Source organism: Sus scrofa, chromosome 4 (assembly GCF_000003025.6).
Source record: "Sus scrofa isolate TJ Tabasco breed Duroc chromosome 4, Sscrofa11.1, whole genome shotgun sequence".
NCBI lineage: Eukaryota > Metazoa > Chordata > Mammalia > Artiodactyla > Suidae > Sus > Sus scrofa.
The window spans coordinates 92,290,485-92,312,843 of NC_010446.5; the positions used below are offsets into that span (position 1 = coordinate 92,290,485).

The 22,359-nt window shown below is 48.3% G+C and overlaps 1 protein-coding gene, 1 long non-coding RNA gene and 1 pseudogene across 5 annotated transcripts in view; 1 reads left to right on the forward strand and 2 right to left on the reverse strand.

The window, feature by feature from the left end:
* The window catches only part of KIRREL (kin of IRRE like (Drosophila)), a 116,991-nt gene extending 116,588 nt beyond the window's left edge, over window positions 1-403 (reverse strand). For both annotated transcript variants that reach the window (XM_003125691.5, XM_013996914.2), the window contains exon 1: window positions 14-403. In XM_003125691.5, the coding sequence (XP_003125739.2) occupies window positions 14-65 (52 nt within the window). In that variant the 5' untranslated portion in view covers window positions 66-403. The remainder of the gene's footprint in view (window positions 1-13) is intronic.
* On the reverse strand, window positions 836-19,989 carry LOC106510123. Of its 3 annotated transcripts, none has more exons than XR_002343388.1 (5): window positions 19,561-19,989; window positions 16,878-16,933; window positions 16,318-16,411; window positions 4,231-4,413; window positions 836-1,664 (listed from the first exon to the last, which is right to left on the reverse strand). It is a non-coding gene; the product is annotated as an uncharacterized LOC106510123 (long non-coding RNA). The 3 variants fall into 3 exon arrangements; XR_001308322.2 differs by having other exon boundaries at window positions 16,318-16,414; XR_002343387.1 differs by lacking the exon at window positions 16,318-16,411 and having other exon boundaries at window positions 837-1,664.
* Window positions 14,589-15,917, forward strand: LOC100155264 (annotated as a pseudogene).

Consider the following 22,359-nt stretch of genomic DNA (forward strand, 5'->3'; position numbering starts at 1 on the left):
GGGGGGCCCTTACCTTGGGAGAAAGTATCGGAGAGAGTGAGGATCCAGACGAGGAGGCTCAGCATGCTGTCCGCCCGCCGTGCGCCCGCCCGCGGCTGGGGCCCGGAGTTGGCGAGGGAGCGAGAGGAGCGGGCTGCGGAGGAGGGGAGCCCGGGAGCCCGCCCCCCACCGCCCGCGCCCGCCCCTACACACTCACACGCACACTCACTCGCGCGCACAAACTCACTTCCCTTCCCTCCGCTTCTCTTTATCTCTCTTTCCTCCCGGTCCCGTCCCTCTCCGTCTCCCCACCTCTCTCTCCCTCTTCTCTCTCTCCGCCCCCCTCTGTCCTTCCCCTCTCCCCTTTATTATTTCTCGCCTCTAGCTTTATCTCTCGGGGTCTCTTTCGGTCTCTGCTCTCCCTTTCTCTCCCCTTCTCTTCCTTCCCTCTCTCCCTCCTCTGTCCCTCCTCCTGACGTCTACTCTCCCTCCGACGGCGCCTCCCTCCACAGCCCTCCCCCCCCGCTCCCCCCACCGTGCGCGCGCGCGTACACACACACACACACACACTCACTCACACCCCTCGCTGGAACTGAGATGGACAGAGACCAAAAGAGAAAGCGGTGGAGGGCAAAAGGGGTAATGAACGTGACAGTCGCGGGCGCTGGGACGGCCGGATCCCTGCCCACCCGCACCTCCCCCCCATTTATATACACAACCTTAGTCCCGGGCTACGGAGCTAGGCATCAGATTGGGGAGGCGGGGCATGGGCTGAGGACGAGCCTTTAGCCCAGGGAATGACTGTGATGGGAAGGGTGTGTGAGTGTTTGTGTGTGTTTGGGTGTGTGTAAGCGTGTATGGGAGAGGAGGGGGTGGGCAGGCGCTGGTTCATGGAATCGAAAAGCATCAAATCTTTTTTTTATTTGTCAATTCCACACCCAGAATCTAACCCCTAGATCCCCCAAATTGGGAATTCTCAAAAGACTCATGAAGGTTAGGGGTGGAGAGGGATACACACTTCTTCCCACCTCCAAACCCCAAAGCTGGAGAATCCTAGAATTCTTGGACCTGCCCAGAGCCCCTGCCTCGGGGCCTCGCCGAGCACACAGTGGGACCAGACTGGGTTGGAGTCCTCAGCTGACTGGGGAGAGGCACAGTGGACTCCTGCCTTTGTTTATCTTGGGCACCTACCCATCCAGAGGAGAAAGGAGCCAACTGGAAGGCTTCAGAGGCCAAGGAGAGGGCAGCCACACGAAGATCTCCAAGCATAGAGTTGGAGATCCTTTGGGGTGGAGAGAGCTGGCTACAGGGAAGGGAGAGAAGTCCTAGTGAGAGGGATGAGGGCTTTCAGGAAGGGTTTCCTCTTTCTTAAAGGGCTCAGCTTAACACACAACCTCTCTCCCAAACTCCTTGATTCTGCATCTCACAGGGTTGGGGATGCTTGACCGCTGGGTCCTAGGGAGTGAGCTGAGGAGAAATAACAGAAATTGTACAGGAATTGCACAACTTTACAGTATTGTATTGGTCTGGAGAGGTCTCCTCTTCTTTCCTCCCAGATTCCTGGGTCCCTAACTCTACCCGCCAAGATTTCTGGATTTCAGCCCCGGAGCAAAGGCGCATGGCTCTCTGGTGCCCCCTGCTGGTTATATGCTGTTACAACACCTTCCACAGATTCTGACGCCAGCCTGAATGGTCCAAGCACATCCACATGTAGAGGACACAGAAACACAGACAGAAAAACACAAAAACTCATATTCAGAAACACACTATGCACAGACCCAGAGAGTCCTCCATATATTCAAAACCACATATGTACAGGCTAACAGACGGTTTAAAAACAAAGAGCATTCCTAACCCAGAGAAATGGGAATATAATCACAAATTCCTACAAACAGCCACACACCAACGTGCAGATACATAAGGGTTTTCCATTTACTCATCCATTAATCATGAATTCCGCAGATATTTCTTCAGTGTCTGCTCATGTTCAATCACAATTCTAGGCCTCGAAGATATAACAGTGAAAATAGATTTTTTCCCCTTTTTTCCTTTTCCTTTTCTTTTTCCTTTTCTTTTTTTTTTTTTTTTTTTTTTTTTTTACTATTTAAACAAAATCCTTTCCTCAGAGTGTTCCATTCTGGAGAGCAGGAAGAGGCAGCAGAAAAATATAAAATACACCAGGTTGTAGTAAATGCCATGAGAGACCAACAAAGCAGGATGCAGTGAGTAGGGAATGAAAGAGTGGGAGAAACTAATACTCTTACAGGTAGTCAGGGAAAACTGTTCTGCTAAAGTAACATTTTAGCAGAGGCCTGAAGGGATTGAGAGATGCAGGTGTTCAGGCATCTGAGGGGAGCATGTAGCAGGTACCCTACAAGTGTCCTGAGGGAGGGGTGTTCTTAGAGTATCAGTGAGACAGCCTTGTCCCTGTTCATTCTGCACAAAGGTGCAGAAGGAGGCCCGTGGGGATATGATTTAGGAAAATGTTTAGAAGAAAAAGTCCAGAGAAATGGAAGAGAATATTCTTAGCATAGTGAGTATTTTTTGCACACTGTCCAGCTTCTGCTATTCAGGTTGGATGGTGATTCTCTGTGTGAGGAGGGACAAGGTTATCCAAGCTTTTCCTTCCCCTTGGCCTCTTATCTCACCTAGAAACCCTAGCAACAGAGAAGCTAAATTTCTCTAGATCCTTGGCAGACAAAGCAGCAATCTCACTTCCCTCTCCTCATCCCTTAATTCTCCTTCCCCCCCTCCCTCCTTTTAATCTCCTATTCTTACCAACTCCATTCATTTGTTCATTCCTAACAAACGCACTTGTCCAGAATCCCCTCCACATCAGCCATTCAACATCCCAGATGCCAGAGCTTAAGACTCCAACTCCAGCTAGGGGGTCCTCAACACCAGCTGTGTATTAGAACCTCCTGAGGGCCTCCCCCACCCTGGGTTCCCCTACCACCCTATCCCTGTGGCCTATGGAAGTTCCCAGGCTAGGAGTTGAAGTTTCCTATAGCACAGCCACAGCAACGCCAGATCCAAGCTGAATCTTCCATCTAGGCTGCAGTTTGTGGCCATACCAGATCCTTAACCCACTGAGCAAGGCTAGGGATTGAACCCATATCTTCATGGACACTATGTTGGTTTCTTAACCCACTGAGCCACAACGGGAACTCCATCCTGAGGGACTTTTAAAAAACACCAGTGCTTTGGCCTTACTCTCAAAGATTAATTGTTCTGGGGCGAAGCCCCAAGCATCAAGATTTTAATACCCCTCACCAGCCAAGTAATTCTGATGGGCAGCCAGGGTTGAGAACCACTAAGCTAAGCAAACCCCTGCTTTCCAGGCATGGCTCCCAGCAAAACCACACATGGCGAGGTGTCCCAAGCCCACTTCCCTCCACCAGCATTTCTGCTTATGGCCAGTCCTGCATTGTGCTCCCCTCCGTCTGGGGAGAACACCAGTTAAGCTCTCCTAACTTTTCCTCCAACCTCATCTCTCTCGCACTAACATTCACCATTCTGTCTAATTGGATTAACAGAGTCTACTGGAGTTGAATCACATAACCCTCATCAAACTGGAGGCATCCTGGGAAGTTCCCCTTGTGGCTCAGAGGAAGTGAATCCGACTAGTACCCGTGAGGATGTAGATTCGATCCCTGGCCTCGCTCAGTGGGTTAAGGATCTCAAATTGCCATGAGCTGTGGTGGTGTAAGTTGCAGACTCAGCTCAGACCCCACTTTGCTGGGGCTGTGGTGTAGGTCAGCAGCTGCAGCTCCAATTCGACCCCTAGCCTGGGAGCTTCCATATGCTGCATGTGCAGCCCTAAAAAGAAAAAAAAACAAAACCAAAACCAAAAAACCCAGAGGCATCCTGGGTCTGACTTCCCAGTATCAGACAGATGCTCCCAGAGGCAACACCTGTGTTTCTTCCATCTGACTAGATATACCTCCCCGGGACAAGATCTCTGCCTCCCCTATCAAACTTGGGGCACCTTCGGGCCAAGGGCTAGGTATGCCCTCTCAGCCTGGAGCTCCCTGAGGGCAAGGAAGAAGCTGGGTACCTCTCTCCCCATTGGGCAGACAGCAGGCAGATTCGTGGTAAAAAGCAAGGCACAAGAGCGCGGAAACCAGCCCAAGGGGATCTTAATCTTGGCTCTGCCCCTTACTTTCATTGTGACCTTGGGCAGCTTATTTCCCTCCCCCTCTCCAATCCTTGGTTTCTTCATCTGAAAACAGAGATAATAATAGTACTCACTTTATGGGGCTGGTTATGAGGATTAAATAGGTCAATATCCATATAGCTCTTAGAACTAGTGCTGGGCTCCCAGGGAGTAGTCAATGGTAGCTGTGATTATTTTCATTTTGGGAGCTTCCCCAAGCAGGGAGTCTTCCAGTCTTCCTCCTGCCCCGATTAGTCTTCATCCCCAGGCACAGGACCCTGTCCGGAGAGAAGCGTGCATGAGGGCACAGAGGCAGGGGGAGTCATCCCTAAGGATGTTATTTCACCCCCTCCCCCAAAAGGAGAGAAGCAGCCAGAAGTTCCATATGGAGTTAGGAGAAATATTAATAATTTTTTGAGCAGAAAAGCTAAGAGATCAAGAGGTCAGGGAGTGAGCAGGAAGGCAATTTATGGCCATCAGCAGAAGAAGCCACCCTGAGAGACGGAAATGAATTCTTTGTCTCAATGAGGGCTAAGAACAGCAGAACAATTCTATAAATTGTCCTCTTTCCCCTAGAGGGGGTGGAGGCTTGTGTTCCCACTGCTTAACCAGAGATTCAAAAGGGAAAGGCCAAGATCCTGATTTTCAGCCTGGAAAATAATTCTGACCATAAAGGAAACTCCAAGACTGAGGAGCAGCCAGAGGTCACCATGTTTGTCCCTCCCCCGGCTGCAGAGGCTGCAGCCCAGGGCAAGGAGAGAGGCACCCCTTCTTCTGAAGTTCTCCCAGCAGACGGGCTTTCCCTCATTCCTCCTCCATTCTTGTGTCTCACAGCCCAGGTGGCTGCGTAAGTCCTTCCGGAGATCAGCCCTTGGGCTTTCCTGCTGCTATACCAGTCTGTTTTCTCTTGTTCTCCTTTTCTTTAGGATGCTCAATTTTTGAGAATCACAGCAGAGACAGAGGACAGCCTTCATGGTGATGGGGAGAGATTCCAATCTGCCCTGTGAGGGGTAGGAGGGGAACAGGAAAAAGAGCAGCAGCAGCTGAAGCGCCCCGATCACTCCTTAGTGGTCCCTTGGGGGAGGGGGGACTGAGGAATCAGTCTCCTGGGACAGGGCGGGGGTGTCAGAGGATAGCGGAGGGAGCGGTGCTGCTCCTGAAGCAAAGGACTAAAGGCTAGGTCCTGGAAGGGACTGTCTACTGAGGAGGTGTGTCCAAAATATCTGGGGAGAGCTTTGGGCAGGCTGATGCTGCTCTGAGGCAGGGGTGTGGAAAGAGTGACCTTGGCAAAGACAGGCTCCCAGGGTGTGTTTACCATGCACCCGCCTTGCCTGTGAGCAACTGTGATCCATCCTTCCCACCCGTTTCGGCCCCCTCTTTCTCAGTGCTTCCCATCCCAGTGCCAACATGGGGAGACAATTTGTGCTAAATGGGCCAGTTATCTCTTATTAGGTTTAATGAGGATTTCATTGCCTCAGCTCACAGGAATTGGAAGATTCCTGCTTCAAATGAGCAGCCCAGTGGAGGAGATCAGCTCAGAGAAAGAGCGAAGCGCATCAGGGCTCAGGGGGCCCCGGGCAGGGGCACAGAGGCGGGGAGAGTGGGGAATAGACTTAATTAGGAAAAACTGGAAAATAATGTCAACTAATGACTCACACAGGAAGCCTCGGACAACAGGAAGTTCATTCCCCCCTTGAGATGGTGACATGATCTGTCAAAGGTCACTAAGTCGGTTATAGTCACAAAGTAGAGATAGCAGGGCTGGGACCAGATCCCAGTGTTCTTCCTCCCAGGCTGGGATTCAGCCGGGTATGCTGCGCCCTCCACCTTTCCCACCCCTGCACCCCAGACCCACTCCAAGTGCTTGTATTAGCCAAGGCCCCCCTTCCGTCTGATCGTTATGTAGCTCTGCTCTCCTGCAGGCATCTGAAAACCAGAGACTCGAGGTAGCAGGAGGTGGGGGTGTGGAGGAGAAAGGGACAGTCTCCATCTTCCTTTGGCCCTCGTCCCGAGCCCACGGGCTTCTGATCCTTACCATTCCCTATGGCTGCTTCAAAGACCTGAAACCACCCACATTAGATCTATTTAGTATCAGGACTGGCTGCGAGAACTGTGGTTTATGTTTGCATCCAAGTTAGACATGAGATCAAGCTGGCAGCTGAGATTACAGCCTGAAGTCATATTAAGGTTCCTGAACATCATAGGAGGTTTAAGGGTGAAGTTGAATAAGGTTCACAGAACTGGAAGTATAAGAGTGAGGCTTGGAGCTCCCATCATGGCTCAGTGGTTGGCGAACCCGACTAACATCCATGAGGATGCGGGTTCGATCCCTGACCTAGCTCGGTGGGTTAAGGATCTGGCATTGCTGTGAGCTGTGGTGTGGGTCGCAGATTCGGCTCAGATCTTGCATGGCTGTGGCTGTGACGTAAGCTGGTGGCTGCAGCTCTGATTCAACCTCTCCCCTGGGAATCTCTATATGCCGTGGGTGTGGCCCTTAAAAAAAAAAAATAAGAGTGAGGCTGACTTAACCCTTATTACAAGAGGGGCCGTTAAGTTCAAGCACCACCCTTAGCAAGGTCACTCCAGCCTTAATAACCCCAATAGAGCATTTGGATTAAGATTAATTCATTAATTTGTTTCTTCACTCATTGATCCGTCTCTTCATCTCATAAACATGTATTCAAAGCTTATTTCAGAGTTCCCATTGTGGCACAGTGGAAACAAATCTGACTAGTATCCATGAGGATAGGGGTTTGATCCCTGGCCTCGATCAGTGGATTAAGAATCTGGCGTTGTTGTGAGCTGCAGTGTAGGTCACCAACTTGGCTGATACCATGTTTCCACAGCTGTGGTGGGAGGCCGGCAGCTGCAGCTCTGATTGGACCCCTAGCCTAGGAACTTCCCTCTGCTTTGGGTGGGGCCCTCAAAAGACAAAAAATAAATAAAATAAAATAAAGATGAATAAAACACCTCGTGTTCTCCTGGAGCCACAGTCTAGTGGGAAAGATGGACAGAGAACTAAAATTTGGTGCAGTTGGGAGATGCAGATAGAAAAATATCCATTTCTTCAAAAGTACAGAGCAGAGTGGCTGAACTTAGCTTGGAGACATAAAGGAAAGTTTCCTGGAGTTATGCGTTAGTCTTCAAAGTCTTGAAATGTGGCCTTAGATAAGAGAGTCGCCCTCTCTGAGGCTCGGTTTCCTCTAGTTTTGGTGGCCCCACGGTACTGTCCCCATGGTACTGTCCTCATGTATTTGTTTCTACTAAGGAGTCAGAGGCCATTTCCTGGAGATGCCTGCTGAGGGGTCCCATCAGGACATACATGGGGGCGTTTTATAAATGCTCTGTATTTGAGAACTGCTTTTTTTTTTTTTTTTTTTAAAGGTTGCATGTGTAGCAGGGGTTCCCAGGCCAGGGGTAAAATCTGAGCTGGAGCGGCAGGCCTACATCACAGCCACAGCAACACCATTTCCAAGCCTCGTCTGCAACCTACACCTCAGCGTGTGGCAATGCCAGATCCTTAACCCGCTGACTGAGGCTGGGGATCAAATCTGCATCCTCATGGACACTATGTTGGGTTCTTAACCCGCTCAGCCATGACAGGAACTCCAAGGACTGCTTCTTAAAACTCTTGAGGCCCATTTCCAGCCGGGATTCTGCCTGAGATCCAGGGTCAGGGACCCATTTCCTAACTCCCCGCCCAGGACGTGGTGGGCCTACATGAGTCAGCGATGCTCCAGGCCAGAGTATTTCTCCCCACTCCCACTGGCTTCCCAGCCTCTGTGCCGGGAAACAGGCCTAGCAGTGGCTGCCAGGCAGGGTCTGGCTGCTGGTTTCGGTGGCATTTCCTGAGTGGACAGATGGAGAATGTTGATTTAATGTCCCTCCAGTGCCTCTATTCCAGCCTCAAAGACACAGCCAGCAATAAGGCCCTGGCACCGAGTCCTCTTCTGTTGGGCACAGAGGTCCCTCCGCCTCCACCAGCCCTCATCCCGAGCCTCCATCTTCCTCCAGTCCCATACCCAAGTCCTCCCCACATAGAACCTGAGTCCAGGCTTTGGGACTAGTTCTAAGGGAAAGTAAATCCAGAGGAAAAAATTGCCCCCAATGAAAACAAAACAAAAAAACCCCAGAAACCTGGTTCCTCTTTCAGTGGTCCTCAAAGAGACCACGTGGGAGTAGGACGGTGTTTGCCAGAGGATGGGAAGGGGGAAAGTAGAGGTATTTGTCAAAAGGCACAAAGTTTCAATTATACAAGAGGAGTCAGTTCTGGAGAGCTGCTTACAGCCTAGTGCCTGTAGTTAACAATGCTGCACTGTACGCTTAAACATTTGCTAAGAGTGAATCTTATGCTAAGTGTTCTTATCACAAAATAAAATAATACGACCTAAAAAGAGGCAGAAAGAAACTTTTGGAGGTGAAGGATAGGTTTATGACATAGGTAGCGGTGATAGTTTCATGGATTATACTTATCTCTAAACTCATCAAGTTGTCTACACTAAATAAGTGCTGTTTTCTGTATGTCAATCCTCCCTCAATAGTGCTATTGAAAAAAAAAAAAAAAAAAAGGAGTTCTTGCTGTGGTTCAGAGGGTTAAGAATTCAACTAGTGTCCATGAGGACGCAGGATTGATCCCTGGTCTCCCTCAGTGGGTTAAGGATCCTGCATTGCCGCAAACTGTGGTGTAGGTCACAGAGGCAGCTCAGATCTGGTGTGGCTGTGGCTGTGGTGTAGGGCAGCAGCTGCAGCTTTGACCACTAGCCTAGGAACTTTCATATGCCACAGGTGCAGCCCTAAAAAGACCAAAAAAAAAGACTGGCCTTGGCCATCCAGCTATTGTTGAAACTGAGGTTCTGCTAGTCTCTTTCTTCCTCCCCATTCATCCCCAGTCAGTCTCCAATTCCTGTTGGTTGCTATGTCCAAGGTAGTTGGTTATTTCCATTTCCTTCCATCTCCACTGCCACCACCTTGGTCCACGCTACGTGCTCTCCTGCCTGGACCACGGGCAACAGCCTCTCGGTGTCTGCTCGGTTCTGTACTCTGCAGTTCCGTGCGTCCAAGGCCCCAGTGGTCTTTCTCAAGCTCAGATCTGAGCACCTCATTCCCCTGTCTAAAACTCCCAGGTGACTCCATTGCCCAGAATCTTCCCCTTAGCTACCAGAGCCTGCCTGGGCTGGCTCTGCCTGGCTCCCAACCTCACTGCTCTCTCACTCCCTCCCGTCCCTCACAACCCCAGCCCTGACAGGCTTCTCTGGGATTTCGGAACTGGCCACATATCTGTCATCACGGGGCCTCCCGATGCCCTGTGCCCTTGCCTGACATGCTCTCTTCCACCCTGGGCCCGATCCCTACCTCATCCCCTAGATTAAGTCCTGCTCAACCCTCAGACCTCACACTCAACGTCACTTCTCCACGGAAGCCTCTCTAATTCTTCTAAACAGGTTAGATCACCCTGTTATTGCCCTCGAGCACCCTCTCTTTTCACTGGCAGCATTAGTAACACTTGTAGCTTGGTATTCAGTGTCTGTTTCCCCTGCTGCATCATAAGCCCTGCACACAGAAACCACCAGTACTGTTTACTGCTTTCACCACAATGCTGGTGCATAGTAGGCTCTTAGGACTGAGAAGAAGAGAGATATGTTATCTATTCTGTTATTGTTTGTTTGTTTTTTGCTTTTTCAGGCCACGCCTGCAGCATATGGAGATTACCAGGCTAGGGGTTGAATTGGAGCTACAGCCGTTGGCTTACGCCACAGCCATAGCAGCAGCAATTCAGGATCTGAGCTGCAACTGCAACCTACACACAGCTCACGGCAATGCCAGATCCTTAACCCACTGAGCGAGGCCAGGGATCGAACCCTTGTCCTCATGGATTCTTAACCTGATGAGCCACAACAGGAACAGAAACTCTAATGTTCCCTATTCTTTTTTTTTTTTTTTTTTTTTTTTGCTTTTTAGGGCCACACCCACGGCATATGGAAGTTCCCAGGCTAGAGGTCGAAATGGAGCTGCAGCTGCCGACCTACAACACAGCCACAGCAACTCAGGATCCGAGCCACGTTTGCGACCTGTGCCACAACTCATGGCAACGCTAGATCCTTAAACCACTGAGTGAGGCCGGGGATCGAACCTTCATCCTCATGGATACTAGTCGGATTCATTTCTGCTGTGCCACCACCTGAACTCCCATGTTCCCTATGCTCAATTCTACAAAGACTTTTCCAGAGTGGAGAGGGGGTTAGGTTCCATTTAACAAAGTGCAGAATCAGAGGGCTAGCAGTTAGACTACAGGAGGAACTTCCCTGCTAAGTAAGAACTTAGCAAGTTCCAGGAGATCCTCCCTCCAAGGCGCCAGAAGAAGAGCAGAAATGGCCTGGAAGTTTATCTTCTGTTCTGAGCGAATGTCTGTGTGTGTGTGTGTGTGTGTGTGTGTGTGTGTGTGTGTGTGTGTGGTGGGGAAACACATATTACCTCGAATGTGCAAAAAAAAAAAAAAAAAAAAAATTCCCAAGGAAGAGTGAGCAAAGCTATAAATACAGCCGAGCGTCGGGTGACATCACCTGAGCACAGTACGGCGATTTATGGCCAAGTCACACGGTCCTAAAGTGTATTTATAACGGTGTAACTCACTAGTGCTCCTTATCCCTGCCTGCCTGCCCTCCCTCGCTCTCCTGTCTGATGGTGGCCACAGTCCTGCTCTTTTGATGAAATAGGATGGTTGGGCCAAACCCCTGTTTTGAGGATCCTAGGACCCTCTGAGGAGTGGGGCTGTCTCTCCAAAAATATGCATCTGGAAACCTGCCCAAGTTCTCCATTTCCTAGTAAGTGGTGAACACAAGCCATGCAAAGCCTCTCTGGCCTTCACTTACCTTTGGGCTCTATGGACAGCTTTATCAGCTTCCAGCTTTATTCACACAGGCCACGTGCTTCCTAATCACCATTAAATTCCCCCAGTAGGTGCCCCCCATCCCCACCTTTGCTCCAGCTTTCCCCTCCACGTGGTGCATTTTTCTACAGTAAACCTCCAGTCAAAACTTCTCCTTCAGGAGTTCTGTTGTGGCTCAGTGGTAACGAACCCGGCTAGTATCCATGAGGACACAGGTTTGATCCCTGGCCTCGCTTAGTGGGTTAGGGATCTGGCATTGCTGTGAGCTGTAGCGTAGGCTGAAGACGTGGCTCAGATCTTACATTGCTGTGGGTGTGGTGTAGGTGGGCAGCTATAGCTCTGATTCGACCCCTAGCCTTCCAATCTCCATATGCTGGGGGGTGTGCCCCTATAAAGGCAAAAAAAAAAAAAAAAAAAAATCCAAATAATGAACAAAAAACCCCCTTCTCAAAAAAAAAAAAAAAAAACCTTCTCTTTCCAGGCCCAACCCAGAAACCGCACTTTCACTGAGCTGCCCAGTGGGATAATGAAGCTTTAGGTTCTCTTGTCCCAACACCACCGACTCTGCACCTTGCACCCCTGAGGCCACCTGTGTACTGCTATAAACTTGCACGCAGACATGTCTTGTTGCCATCTTGAACGGCAAGCGCCGTCCCCACACATCTTAGTTCCTCCCTCAGGGTCCATTCAGGACCTGCCACACGGTGGAAGCTCAGAGAATGTTTGTTCACATATCTGTTCCTTCCGTGAAACGAATTCCTCTTGAGCATCTACAACATGCCTGGTATGGCGTTAGAAGCTGAACTGGTCCGGTTTTCCATCCTCACTGTGACACGAAGGGCAGCACTATCCATTTCTGTGCTGGGGGACTGAGGCAGACAGGGGTTAAGCAGCTCGCCTAAAGGCACAGGGCAAGTAAACGCAACCACAGGATTCTCAACAGGTATGTCTACCATGCTTTTTTTTTTTTTTTTTGTCTTTTTAGGGCTGCACTCATGGCATATGGAGATTCCCAGGCTAGGGGTCTAATCAGAGCTACAGCTGCCGGCCTACACCACAGCCACAGCAATGCCAGATCCGAGCCACGTCTGCGACCTACGCCACAGCTCACAGTAATGCCAGATCCTTAACCCACTGAGCGAGGCCAGGGATCGAATCTGTAATCTTACGGTTCCTAATAGGATTTGTTTCTGCTGCGCCATGATGGGATCCCCCTTTTTTTTAAAATTTATAATGATTTTTATTTTTCCCATTATAGCTGATTTACAGTGTTCTGTCAATTTTCTACTGCACAGCAAGGTGACCCAGTTACACATACATGTATACATTCATTTTTACCATGCTTCTATATATGGACAAAACCTTCATTGAAAAATGTACATGCACCCCTCTGTTCATTGCAGCACTATTCACAATAGCCAAGACATGGAAACAGCCTAAATAGCCCTTGACAGATGAATGGGTTAGGAAGATGTGGTACAGGAATTCTCGTCGTGGCACAGGGGAAACAACACCAACTAGGAACCATGAGGTTGAGGGTTAGATCCCTGGTCTCACTCTGTGGGTTAAGGATCTGGCATTGCCATGAGCTGTGGTGTAGGCTGGCAGCTGTAGCTCTGATTTGATCCCTAGCCTGGGAACCTCCATATGCCACGAGTGTGGCCCTAAAAAGCAAAAACAAACAAAAAAAAAAGATGTGGTACATATACACAACGGAATACTACTCAGCCATAAAAAAGAACAAAATATTGCAGCAAGGTGGATGGAACTAGAGACTCTCATACTAAGTGAAGTAAGTTGGAAAGAGAAAGACAAATACCATATGCTATCACTTATATTTGGAATCTAATATATGGCACAAGTGAACCTGTTTACAGAAAAAAAACAAACTCATGAACCCGGAGAACAGACTTGCTGCTAAGGGGGAGGGGGAAGGAGTGGGAGGGACTGGGAGTTTGGGGTTAGTAGATGCAAACTATTGCATTTGGAGTGGACAGGCAATGAGGTCCTGCTGTGTAGCACAGGAAACTATAATCATTTGTGATGGAACATGATGAAGGATAATGTGAGAAAAAGAATGTGTGTATATGTATGTATGATTGGGACACTTTGCTGTACAGCAGAAATTGACAAAACATTATAAATCGACTATAATAAAAAGAATTAAGGAGTTCCCATTGTGGCTCAGTGGTTAACGAACCCGACTGGTATCCATGAGGACTCGGGTTTGATCCCTGGCCTTGAACAGTGGGTTAAGGATCCGGTGTTACCGTGAGCTGTGGTGTAGGTTGCAGACATGGCACAGATCTGGTGTTGCTGTGGCTGTGGTGTAGGCCGGCAGCTACAGCTCCAATTTGACCCCTAGCCTGGGAACCTCCATATGCTGCGGGTGTGGCCCTAAAAAGACAAAAGACAAAAATAAATAAATAATTAACAAAAGAAAAATAATTAAAAAAAAAATCTGCCAGGCTTCTTCTATTTCTGGAGACCTTAGGCTGTGTGTTCTAGAGCCTGGTTTCTATCTCACATCCCAAGATTTGCATTCTCTTCTCAAAGACTTTGCACACAGCCCGCTGACGGCCTCCCTCTTCACAGTTGGTTCCAGGGTGGCTTGCCCAGGTGCTGGGGGTGTCAAAGTGGAGTTTTCCGAGGAGGCTTCTCAGAGAATCACTGCTTGGACAGAAAAAGGCCCAGGCCCTTTCTGTGTTCTGGGGGCCTACCCCTCCCCTGCCTCGTTTACATGGAGGAAAGTCTCTTTTTTTTTTGGCTTTTCTAGGGCCACACCCACGGAATATGGAGGTTCCCAGGCTCGGGGTCTAATCAGAGCTGTAGCTGCCGGCCTGCGCCACAGCCACAGCAATGCCAGATCCAAGCCACGTTGCAATCTACACTACAGCTCACGGCAACGCAGGATCCCTAACCCACTGAGTGAGGCCAGGTATCGAACCAGCAACCTCATGGATACTAGTCGGGTTCATTAACCACTGAGCCACGATGGGAACTCCTACATGGAGGAAATGAAAGCTCAGAGCCAGCGAGAGAGACTGTGAGATACATAGTCATCTGGCGGCCGCCCACTGCTCAGGACAAGGCTCTCCTCACCACTCTCCCCTCCTCTGCTTCTGGATTTTCTTGGGTGGTTTTTTATCACGGCCACCTCTATTTAAAGTCTAAATGGAATGAGACGTGAAAGTGAAGATTCTCCCTCTCACAAACAAACCTTCAAATGCTTACCTCGGGGGAAGTGGGAACTAGGCAGGTGGGGAGTGGGGTGTCGGTGGCGTAGTTTGGCTGGGCTGGGGCCTGAGTCATGGTATCAATATGATGAATAATTTTTATCTCTTCCTTTACTGCTCAGAATGGAAAAATGACTAAAAATGATGCCAAGTTCCTCTAGGTGTTTCCCCTCAACGTCACCTTCTCACATGGGCTGCCTGCAACCCCAAATCTGGCTGCACAATCCAAACACATTCATTTCCCATGCAAAGTGTAAATCTAAAGAAGTTTGCCTTTGGTGAGCCAGGCTCTTTCTTGAGGCTTTATTCCACAATCCTGAGAGCTCTCCTACTGCTCTAAACGTTCCCTGATGAATGAGTTTATACTAAAAGGTGAAAGACTGGAGTTCCCGCTGTGGCTCAGTGGGTTAAGAACCCGACATAAGTCTGAGAGCTGAGGTGGAACCAGCAGGGCTGCTCACATCACTTGGTGCCCTGCGGGGCGAGGGCTGCCCATGGCCCCTGCGCAGTCTTCCCTGCAAAGGACCTCAGAGATGCGTGACCACACCGCCAGCCAGGGCTTGCCTCCACAGGCACGGAAATTTGTTTCACTTCTTGGAGTTTGTTTGTTCGATTTTTTCCTCTGATTTATTTATTTATTTATTTATTTTCATTATTTTGGACAAAATGTCGGTCCATGATGTAATAATTGAGCAAGGAACCTTGATGGCATGGGGAGCTTTGCAGAAGTTCTCCAAGAAATAACTTCACCCAGATGTCCAGTGATCCACAAAGATCCGATGACGACAGCCCCAGCACCGGCAGTGGTAGGTCAGATGCAGATCAGCGAGACCCAGCCCCTCCCGAGCCAGAAGAACAAGAAGAAAGAAAACCTTCTGCCACCAAACAGCAGAAGACAAACACCAAATTTTCTAGCAAAACCACTGCGAAGTTATCCACCAGTGCTAAAAGAATTCAGAAGGATCTGGCTGAAATAACCCTTGAGCCTCCTCCTAACTGCAGTGCTGGGCCTACAGGATTTAACATTTATGAATGGAGATCTTGGTCCACCAGGTTCTGTATATGAAGGTGATGTGTTTTTTTCTGGATATCACATTTTCATCTGATCATCCATTTAAGCCCCCAAAGGTTACTTTCTGTACCAGAATCTATCACTGCAACATCAACAGTCAGGGAGTCATCTGCCTGGACGTCCTTAAAGACAACTGGAGTCCTGCTTTGACTATTTCAAAAGTTTTCCTGTCGATTTGTTCTCTTTTGACAGGCTGCAACCCTGTGGATCCTCTGGTTGGAAGCATAGCCACTCAGTATTTGACCAACAGAGCAGAACATGACAGGATAGCCAGACAGTGGACCAAGAAATATGCAACATAATTCACATAATTTGTATGCAGTGTGAAGAAGCAGAAGGCATCTTCTTACTGTGCTGCAAATCTTTATAGCTATTATAACATGAACTTCTGTGTATATGTTATACTGATTCTACTCTCTGCTTTTATCCTTTGGAGATTGGCAGACTCTCCAAAAAGGTAAATGCTATCAAGATTAGAACTTTGTAACTGTAGATTAGTTATGTTTAAAACACCTACTTACAAGTCTTGCTTCGTTGGGATAGCATTTTTTTTTTTTTTTTGGTAGGGCCACACCCATGGCATGCGGGGGTTCCCAGGCTAGGGGCCTAATCGCAGCTGCAGCTATCAGCCTACACCACAGACACAGTCACACCAGATCCGAGCCGTGTCTGCGACCTACATCACAGCTCATGGCACCGTCAGATCCTCAACCCCCTGAGCAAGGCCAGGGAAGGAACTCGAAACCTCATGGTTCCTAGTCAGATTCATTTTTGCCGCGCCACTACAGGAACTCCTCAAAATGTATTTTGTGATGTAGTGAGAATACTGGTCCTGAAATCTATCAAATATTACAGTGCGTTTTAGCCTAATTCATTATCTGTATGACGCTATAAAACCAGCTTCAGATGACTAGAAATTATGTCATTTGTATTAAACCCAGATCTATTTCTGAGAATGTGGTTAATACTGTTGTGAAAAATGTTTTACCTTTTACCTTTGTCAGTTTGTAATGGGAGGATTTCCTTTTACCCTTTGCAGCTCAGAAAGCACCTGATGTATCATCTCGAACACAATAAACATGCTCCTGAAGGGGAAAAAAAAAAACCCTTCATAGTGTCTGTGAGGATGCGGGTTTGATCCCTGGCCTCACTCGGTGGGTTAGGGATCGGGCATTGCTGCAAGCTGTGGTGTAGGTCACAGATGTGGTTCAGATCTGGCGTTGCTGTAGCTGTGGGGTAGGCAGGTGGCTACGGCTCTGATTTGACCCCTAGCCTGGGAACCTCCATATGCTGCAGGTGTGGCCACAAAAAGAAAAAAGAAAAAAATGTGAAAGACTCCATACACTGCCCCCATCCTCCACCCCCAGGCCCTGCCCCACATATAATTTAAAGGAGAACTAACACGGGGGCAATGTTTTAACTAAAGAAGTCTGACAGTGTAGTTATATCTTTATACTTGATAAGGAGGCATTTGGGGGGTACTTTAGAGAGACCTTCTAGAGCCCATAAAATTATAGCCCAAGAGTCTACAGCCAGAGCCAGACTTACCATGAAGTTAATGAAGCTCACTTGCTCAGGGCCCTTCTAAGGCGCTGGGTGGCACTCTACCAGTGCATTCATGCGGTTCGGCATTAAAAAGGGGAGAGAGTAAGATATTGTGATTGCCATTGATTAAGTTTGTTTCTTTTCATTCTAGCCTCCCCTCCACCCCACCTCCCCTCGTGTCAGAAGGTGGAGAAGCCAGGGGCATTCTGGGGGTCTGGCAAAGAGGAAATGGAGCTGGGAGTACATTTGGGGTGGATTCAAGCGTTCTGTGATCTGGCTCACAATCACCTCCAGATATGGCTGTGCTAACTCTCCTGGTGCAAAAATGACTTCCAGGAATGCTCCTATGGTCACCAAGCTGACTTATGCAGTGATAGGACATGTAGATGCAGAACCAGAGGGTTGTGGTGGCAAGCATATGTCCTTTAACATCTAGACCTGAAGGCATGGAAAGTAGAAGCTGGTCTGTGGAAAATTCTTCTAACCACCTGACATGTAACATTGCAAATGATGGGTTTGGTTCTCACTGATGCTTTGTCAAAAGGAAGCTCTTTCCTGTCAGGAATATGCCTAATGATGTAGGGTATAAATTATAAATATACCATACAAAATTATTTCCTGTGGTTTTCTTGTTTTTGGGTCATGGCATGCAGCAGCTTGATGTGGGATCTCAGTTACCAGACCAGGGATTGAACCCTGGCTGTAGTAGTGAAAGCATTGAATCCTAACCACTAGACTGCCAGGGAACACCCTTCCTTTGTCTTTTTATATGAAATGATTAGATAGAAATTATTCTGACATTAAGTAAGGAACTGTAACACAAAATTCAGATTATTCCCAGAGATTTTTTTTTTTTTTTTTTTTTTGCTTTTTAGGGCTGCATCTGAAGCGTATGGAGGTTCCCAGGCTAGGGGTCCAATCAGAGCTGTAGCCGCTGGCCTACGCCACAGCCACATCAGATTTGAGCCACATCTGCGACCTACACCACAGCTCACGGCAATGCCCTATCCTTAACCCACTGAGCGAGGCCAGGGATCGAACTTGCAACCTCATGGGTCCTAGTCAGGTTCGTTTCCACTGCACCACGAGGAGAACTCCCCAAAGAGATATTGTGTGAAGAAGAAGAGATAGATTTCTAACAGGTTCTTGGATTTTAATAATCTAATTAGTGAAGAGTAACTCATGTGATTACTTTGGAAAAAGTTTTAAGCTTCTTGGCTGTCTGATAAAGATAACATAAAACTCATAATAGGTCATTATAATGAGGACAAACTGGTTAATAATGACTGGTGTCCTTTATAACATGTATTTAAGATTAGCTACAATCTAGGAAAACTTGAACTGTCCTAACATCTTACAGCTCAATTATTTTTTTAAAAAGTGTAGAGTTCCCCCCCAAATGACAACAATTATAAAATTATATATGGTATCACCAATGGCAATTTTAAAGTCGAAAGGCATTTTTAAAGACTGTCAATAATAAAAAGATAAATTTTGATCAACCATGCTAGAGGAGCACTGAATTATCCTTCTGCTCTTTCTGTAAAATGTATTACAAAATCATTATGAAGAATCAATCAAAGGGTATGCAGCCAAATAAGGAGAAGAAATATTATATGGGTATGTCAGGCAGTTACTAAAAATGGTTATATTATTTTTTCTGAATTTTTAATGATTTTTGATTTGCCACCTTTTCAAAGTTTGTAACTTCTTATGAATCCTTTTTTTCATTTTAAAAATAAATATTCAGGAGTTCCTGTTGTGGCCCAGAGTCTCTGTGAGGATGCGGGTTCGATCCCTGGCCTCAATCAGTGGGTTGAGGATCCAGCATTGCCACGAGCTGGGGTGAAGGTCAAAGACACTACTCAGATCCAGTATTTCTGTGGCCTGTGGTGTAGGCCTCAGCTGCAACTCCCATTCGACCCTTAATTTGGGAACTTCCGTATGCCACAGGTGCAGCTGTAAAAAGAAAAATATAAATAAATGTTCACTTTTTATCTACTTTTGCATTTATAAATAGGATTCATTTCTGTCCACAGCATTGGTGTTTTATTAAGATAACGCAGAGGAGTTCCTGTCGTGGTGCAGTGGAAATGAATCTGACTAGCAACCATGAGGTTGTGGGTTCGATCCCTGGCCTCACTCAGTGGTTAAGGCATTGCTGTGAGCTGTGGTGTAGGTCGAAGATGTGGCTCTAATCCTGTGTTGTTGTGGCTGTGGGGTAGGCCAGCAGCTGTAGCTCTGATTTGACCCCTAGCCTGGGAACCTCCATATGTCATGGGTGTGGCCCTAAAAAGCAAAAAAAAAAAAAAAAAGATAATGCAGAATAATAATGATAATAATAATGGCGGCACTTTTCCTGATGTTTACTATGTGCCCCCATTATTCTAAGTGGTTTACTGTGAATTATCTCATTTACTCTTCTTAATAACTACTTGTTTCCTCCATTGGAAACTATTTGTTTTCCCCATTTTACAGATGAAGGATCTAAACTCCCAGAGATTTTAGGTAACCTGCCCAGGGTTGCACAGCTAGGAGGCTGCAGAGCCCGGAGACAGCACAGAAGCTTGTTTCCTCTGTTTCTCATGATCTAAGTCCTATTTCCCTCACCTCCCCGGACTCCAGAGGGAAGAGCTAAGTTCCCGGACTCTACCACTTGTCCACTCAGAGAGGATGAGTGACTTACAGGAAGACACACAGCTGGCAAACAGCAGAAGGAGAGTTCAATCTCCACTGCAGGGAAAATTTCCTTTCCCTCCGACATTCTCTGACGCCGGCTTTGATCTTGGCCCTGTGCAGGCGGGGTGAGGAGGCCGGGGTCTGCTGCCGCCGACGCTCGGCAGGTGGGACCCACAGGCGGGGCGAGGTTAGGGGGGTGTCGCAGGCTGGAGCCTCCTAGAGGAGATGCCTTCAGAACGCCAGCGTCTCCAGGGGCAGCAGCCAGGGCGCTGCCTCTCCCCCACTTCATCAACTGGAAAATAAACTGGAAGCACAAAGCCCTGGAGGACGGAGAGGGCGCGGGCCCAGCTGCCGCCGGGCGGAGGGGCAGAGGTGGCAGGAGGAGACTCCGCCAACTGAGGCCACCGTAAATCCCTGGCTGCCCAGCCCCCACCGGCAGCCCCCCTCCCCCCCCCCTCCGCCCCGAGCCTGCGAGCCGACCCCCTCTGCTGCCCACTGCACCAGGAAGCCCCGGGAGCCAAAGAACTTCCTGACGACGGAGCCCATGCGATGTTCCCCTCAGAGTCACCCCCTCCGATCTCTGTGGGCACAATGGGTCAGATGGTGGGAAGGGGCGGGGACAGCTCTGCCCAGTCCCTTTCTCTGAGCCAAACCTTCTGCTCTTCCAGCAGAACAGAGAGACATTGAGAGCGTGGCCCAGGGGAGGGGATGGCTCTGGGGAAAAAGGGATTTTAAGAGAGAAAGGAGGGATTTGCTGCCTTCTGCTCACAGCCCCTTCCCCGCCCCGGCACTTCCTGGCTTCCTTTTCTCCCAGGATCCCCCAAAGCTGTAACTGCCTCAGTGGTCCCCAGCCCCACCTTGCCGCTGTTTCTCTCCTGAGCTCATTCCCTTCTTGCTCTTAGCAAAACTGTCTCCCTTGCCCTCAGGTCCTGTCTGTACTAGTTTGCTGTGGCTGCCATGACAAAGTACCACAAACTGGGTGGTGTAAATGTTTTCTCATAGTTCTGGAGGCTCAAGTCCCAGGTCAATGTGTCAGCAAGATGGGTTTCTTCTGAGGCTTCATCCCTTGGCTTGCAAAGGGCCGTCTTCTCCCAAGCTTTCCCTTAGTGCATGTGTGTGTCCTAATTTCTTCTCTCTTATAAGGACATCAGTCATATTGGATTAGAACCAACCTTAATGACCTTATTTTAACCTTATTTAGGAAAGGACCCTATTTATGAATTTTTTTTTCATTTTTAAAGTTTTATTGAAGTATAGCTGATTGATGTTGTGACAATTTCTGCTGTACGACAAAGTGATTCAGGTATACCTGTACACACATCCTCTCTCTCTCAGATTCTTTTCCCACATAGATTATCACAGGATATTGGGTAGAGTTCTCAGAGCTATACAGCAAGTCACCATTGGCCAGTCATTCTGTTGGGGAAAGTGACTCTGGCTCGGATCGTCAGTGTTGGAGAGTAAGACACAAGAACATGGGGAGATCTCAACAAAGCTCTTTTTTTTTTTTTTTGTCTTTTTTTGTCTTTTTTTTTTTTTTGTCTTTTGGCCTTTTCTAGGGCTGCTTCCACGGCATATGGAGGTTCCCAGGCTAGGGGTCTAATTGGAGCAGTAGCCACTGGCCTATGCCAGAGCCACAGCAACACAGGAACCGGGCCGCATCTGCGGCCCACAACACAGCTCATGGGCAACGCCGGATCCTTAACCCACTGAGCAAGGCCAGGGATCGAACTCGCATTCTCATGGTTCCTAGTCAGGTTTGTTAACCACTGAGCCACGAAGGGAACTCTCTCAATAAGGCTCTTTACTTCTACCCAAAAAGTGGGCTCTTGCAAGAGGAAAGACGGCCCCCCCCCATTTATTCCTAATGCAGTTGGTATGTCTGTCCCCTTCCTATGGGTCAGGTCAGGGCACACATTCTTCTTGGTTGGCTAATTTGAAACAAATTGTTACTGGGAGAAGAGGGAAAGAGGGGGTGGAGGAGGGTGTCTCAGATGAAGCAGGAACAAAACGGAGTAACCAAGACTTCCTTTGATAGAAAAGACATATGTTAATGCTCACAATTCCATATACCTCCGTGTGCATATGCCAATCCCAAACCTCCAGTCCACCCCTCCCCCCACCTGTCCTCTTCGGTAACCATAAGTTAACGTCTGTGATTCTGTTTCTGTTCTGCAGATAAGTTCATTCATACCATTTTTTAGATTCCACAGCCCCCCCCCCCTTTTTTTAACTTAATTACCTCTTTAAAGAAGCAGTTTCCATATACACGCACATTCTGAGGTAGTGGAGTTAGGACTTCAGTGTATGAATTGGGGGAATGCAACTCAGCCCTCAACACCTTCCATGTCTAGAACGGTCCATCACCAAATCCTGCAGATAACAGCGTTATTCGGTTGCCCTAGACTGGATAATGTGACATCCACACACCCAGTACCATGAACCTATCCTAACACCGCCCTCCGTTTATGCTCCCCCAGACCCTCTCAGAAGTACCAGGTCACACAGGGCAAATGTAGTGGAGCACACCGGGGTATCACCCTCCTGGTTGCAAAATCAAATGTGGCCTCTCTCTGCTTTCTCTGCGATTTGCAGGCTGCCTGGAGCAGAACCACAGCACTTCAGTTCCTTTGGTCCTTTAGGAATCTCTTCCCCTCAAAGTGTTTCAGTCGCTTTATTTATTTATTTCACAGCTTTAGCGAGATGGAATTGACATACAGCACTGTGTGAGTTTAAGGTGTACAGCATAATGGTTTGACTTACATTCATCATGACATGATTACCACAAAAGGTTTAGTGAACATCC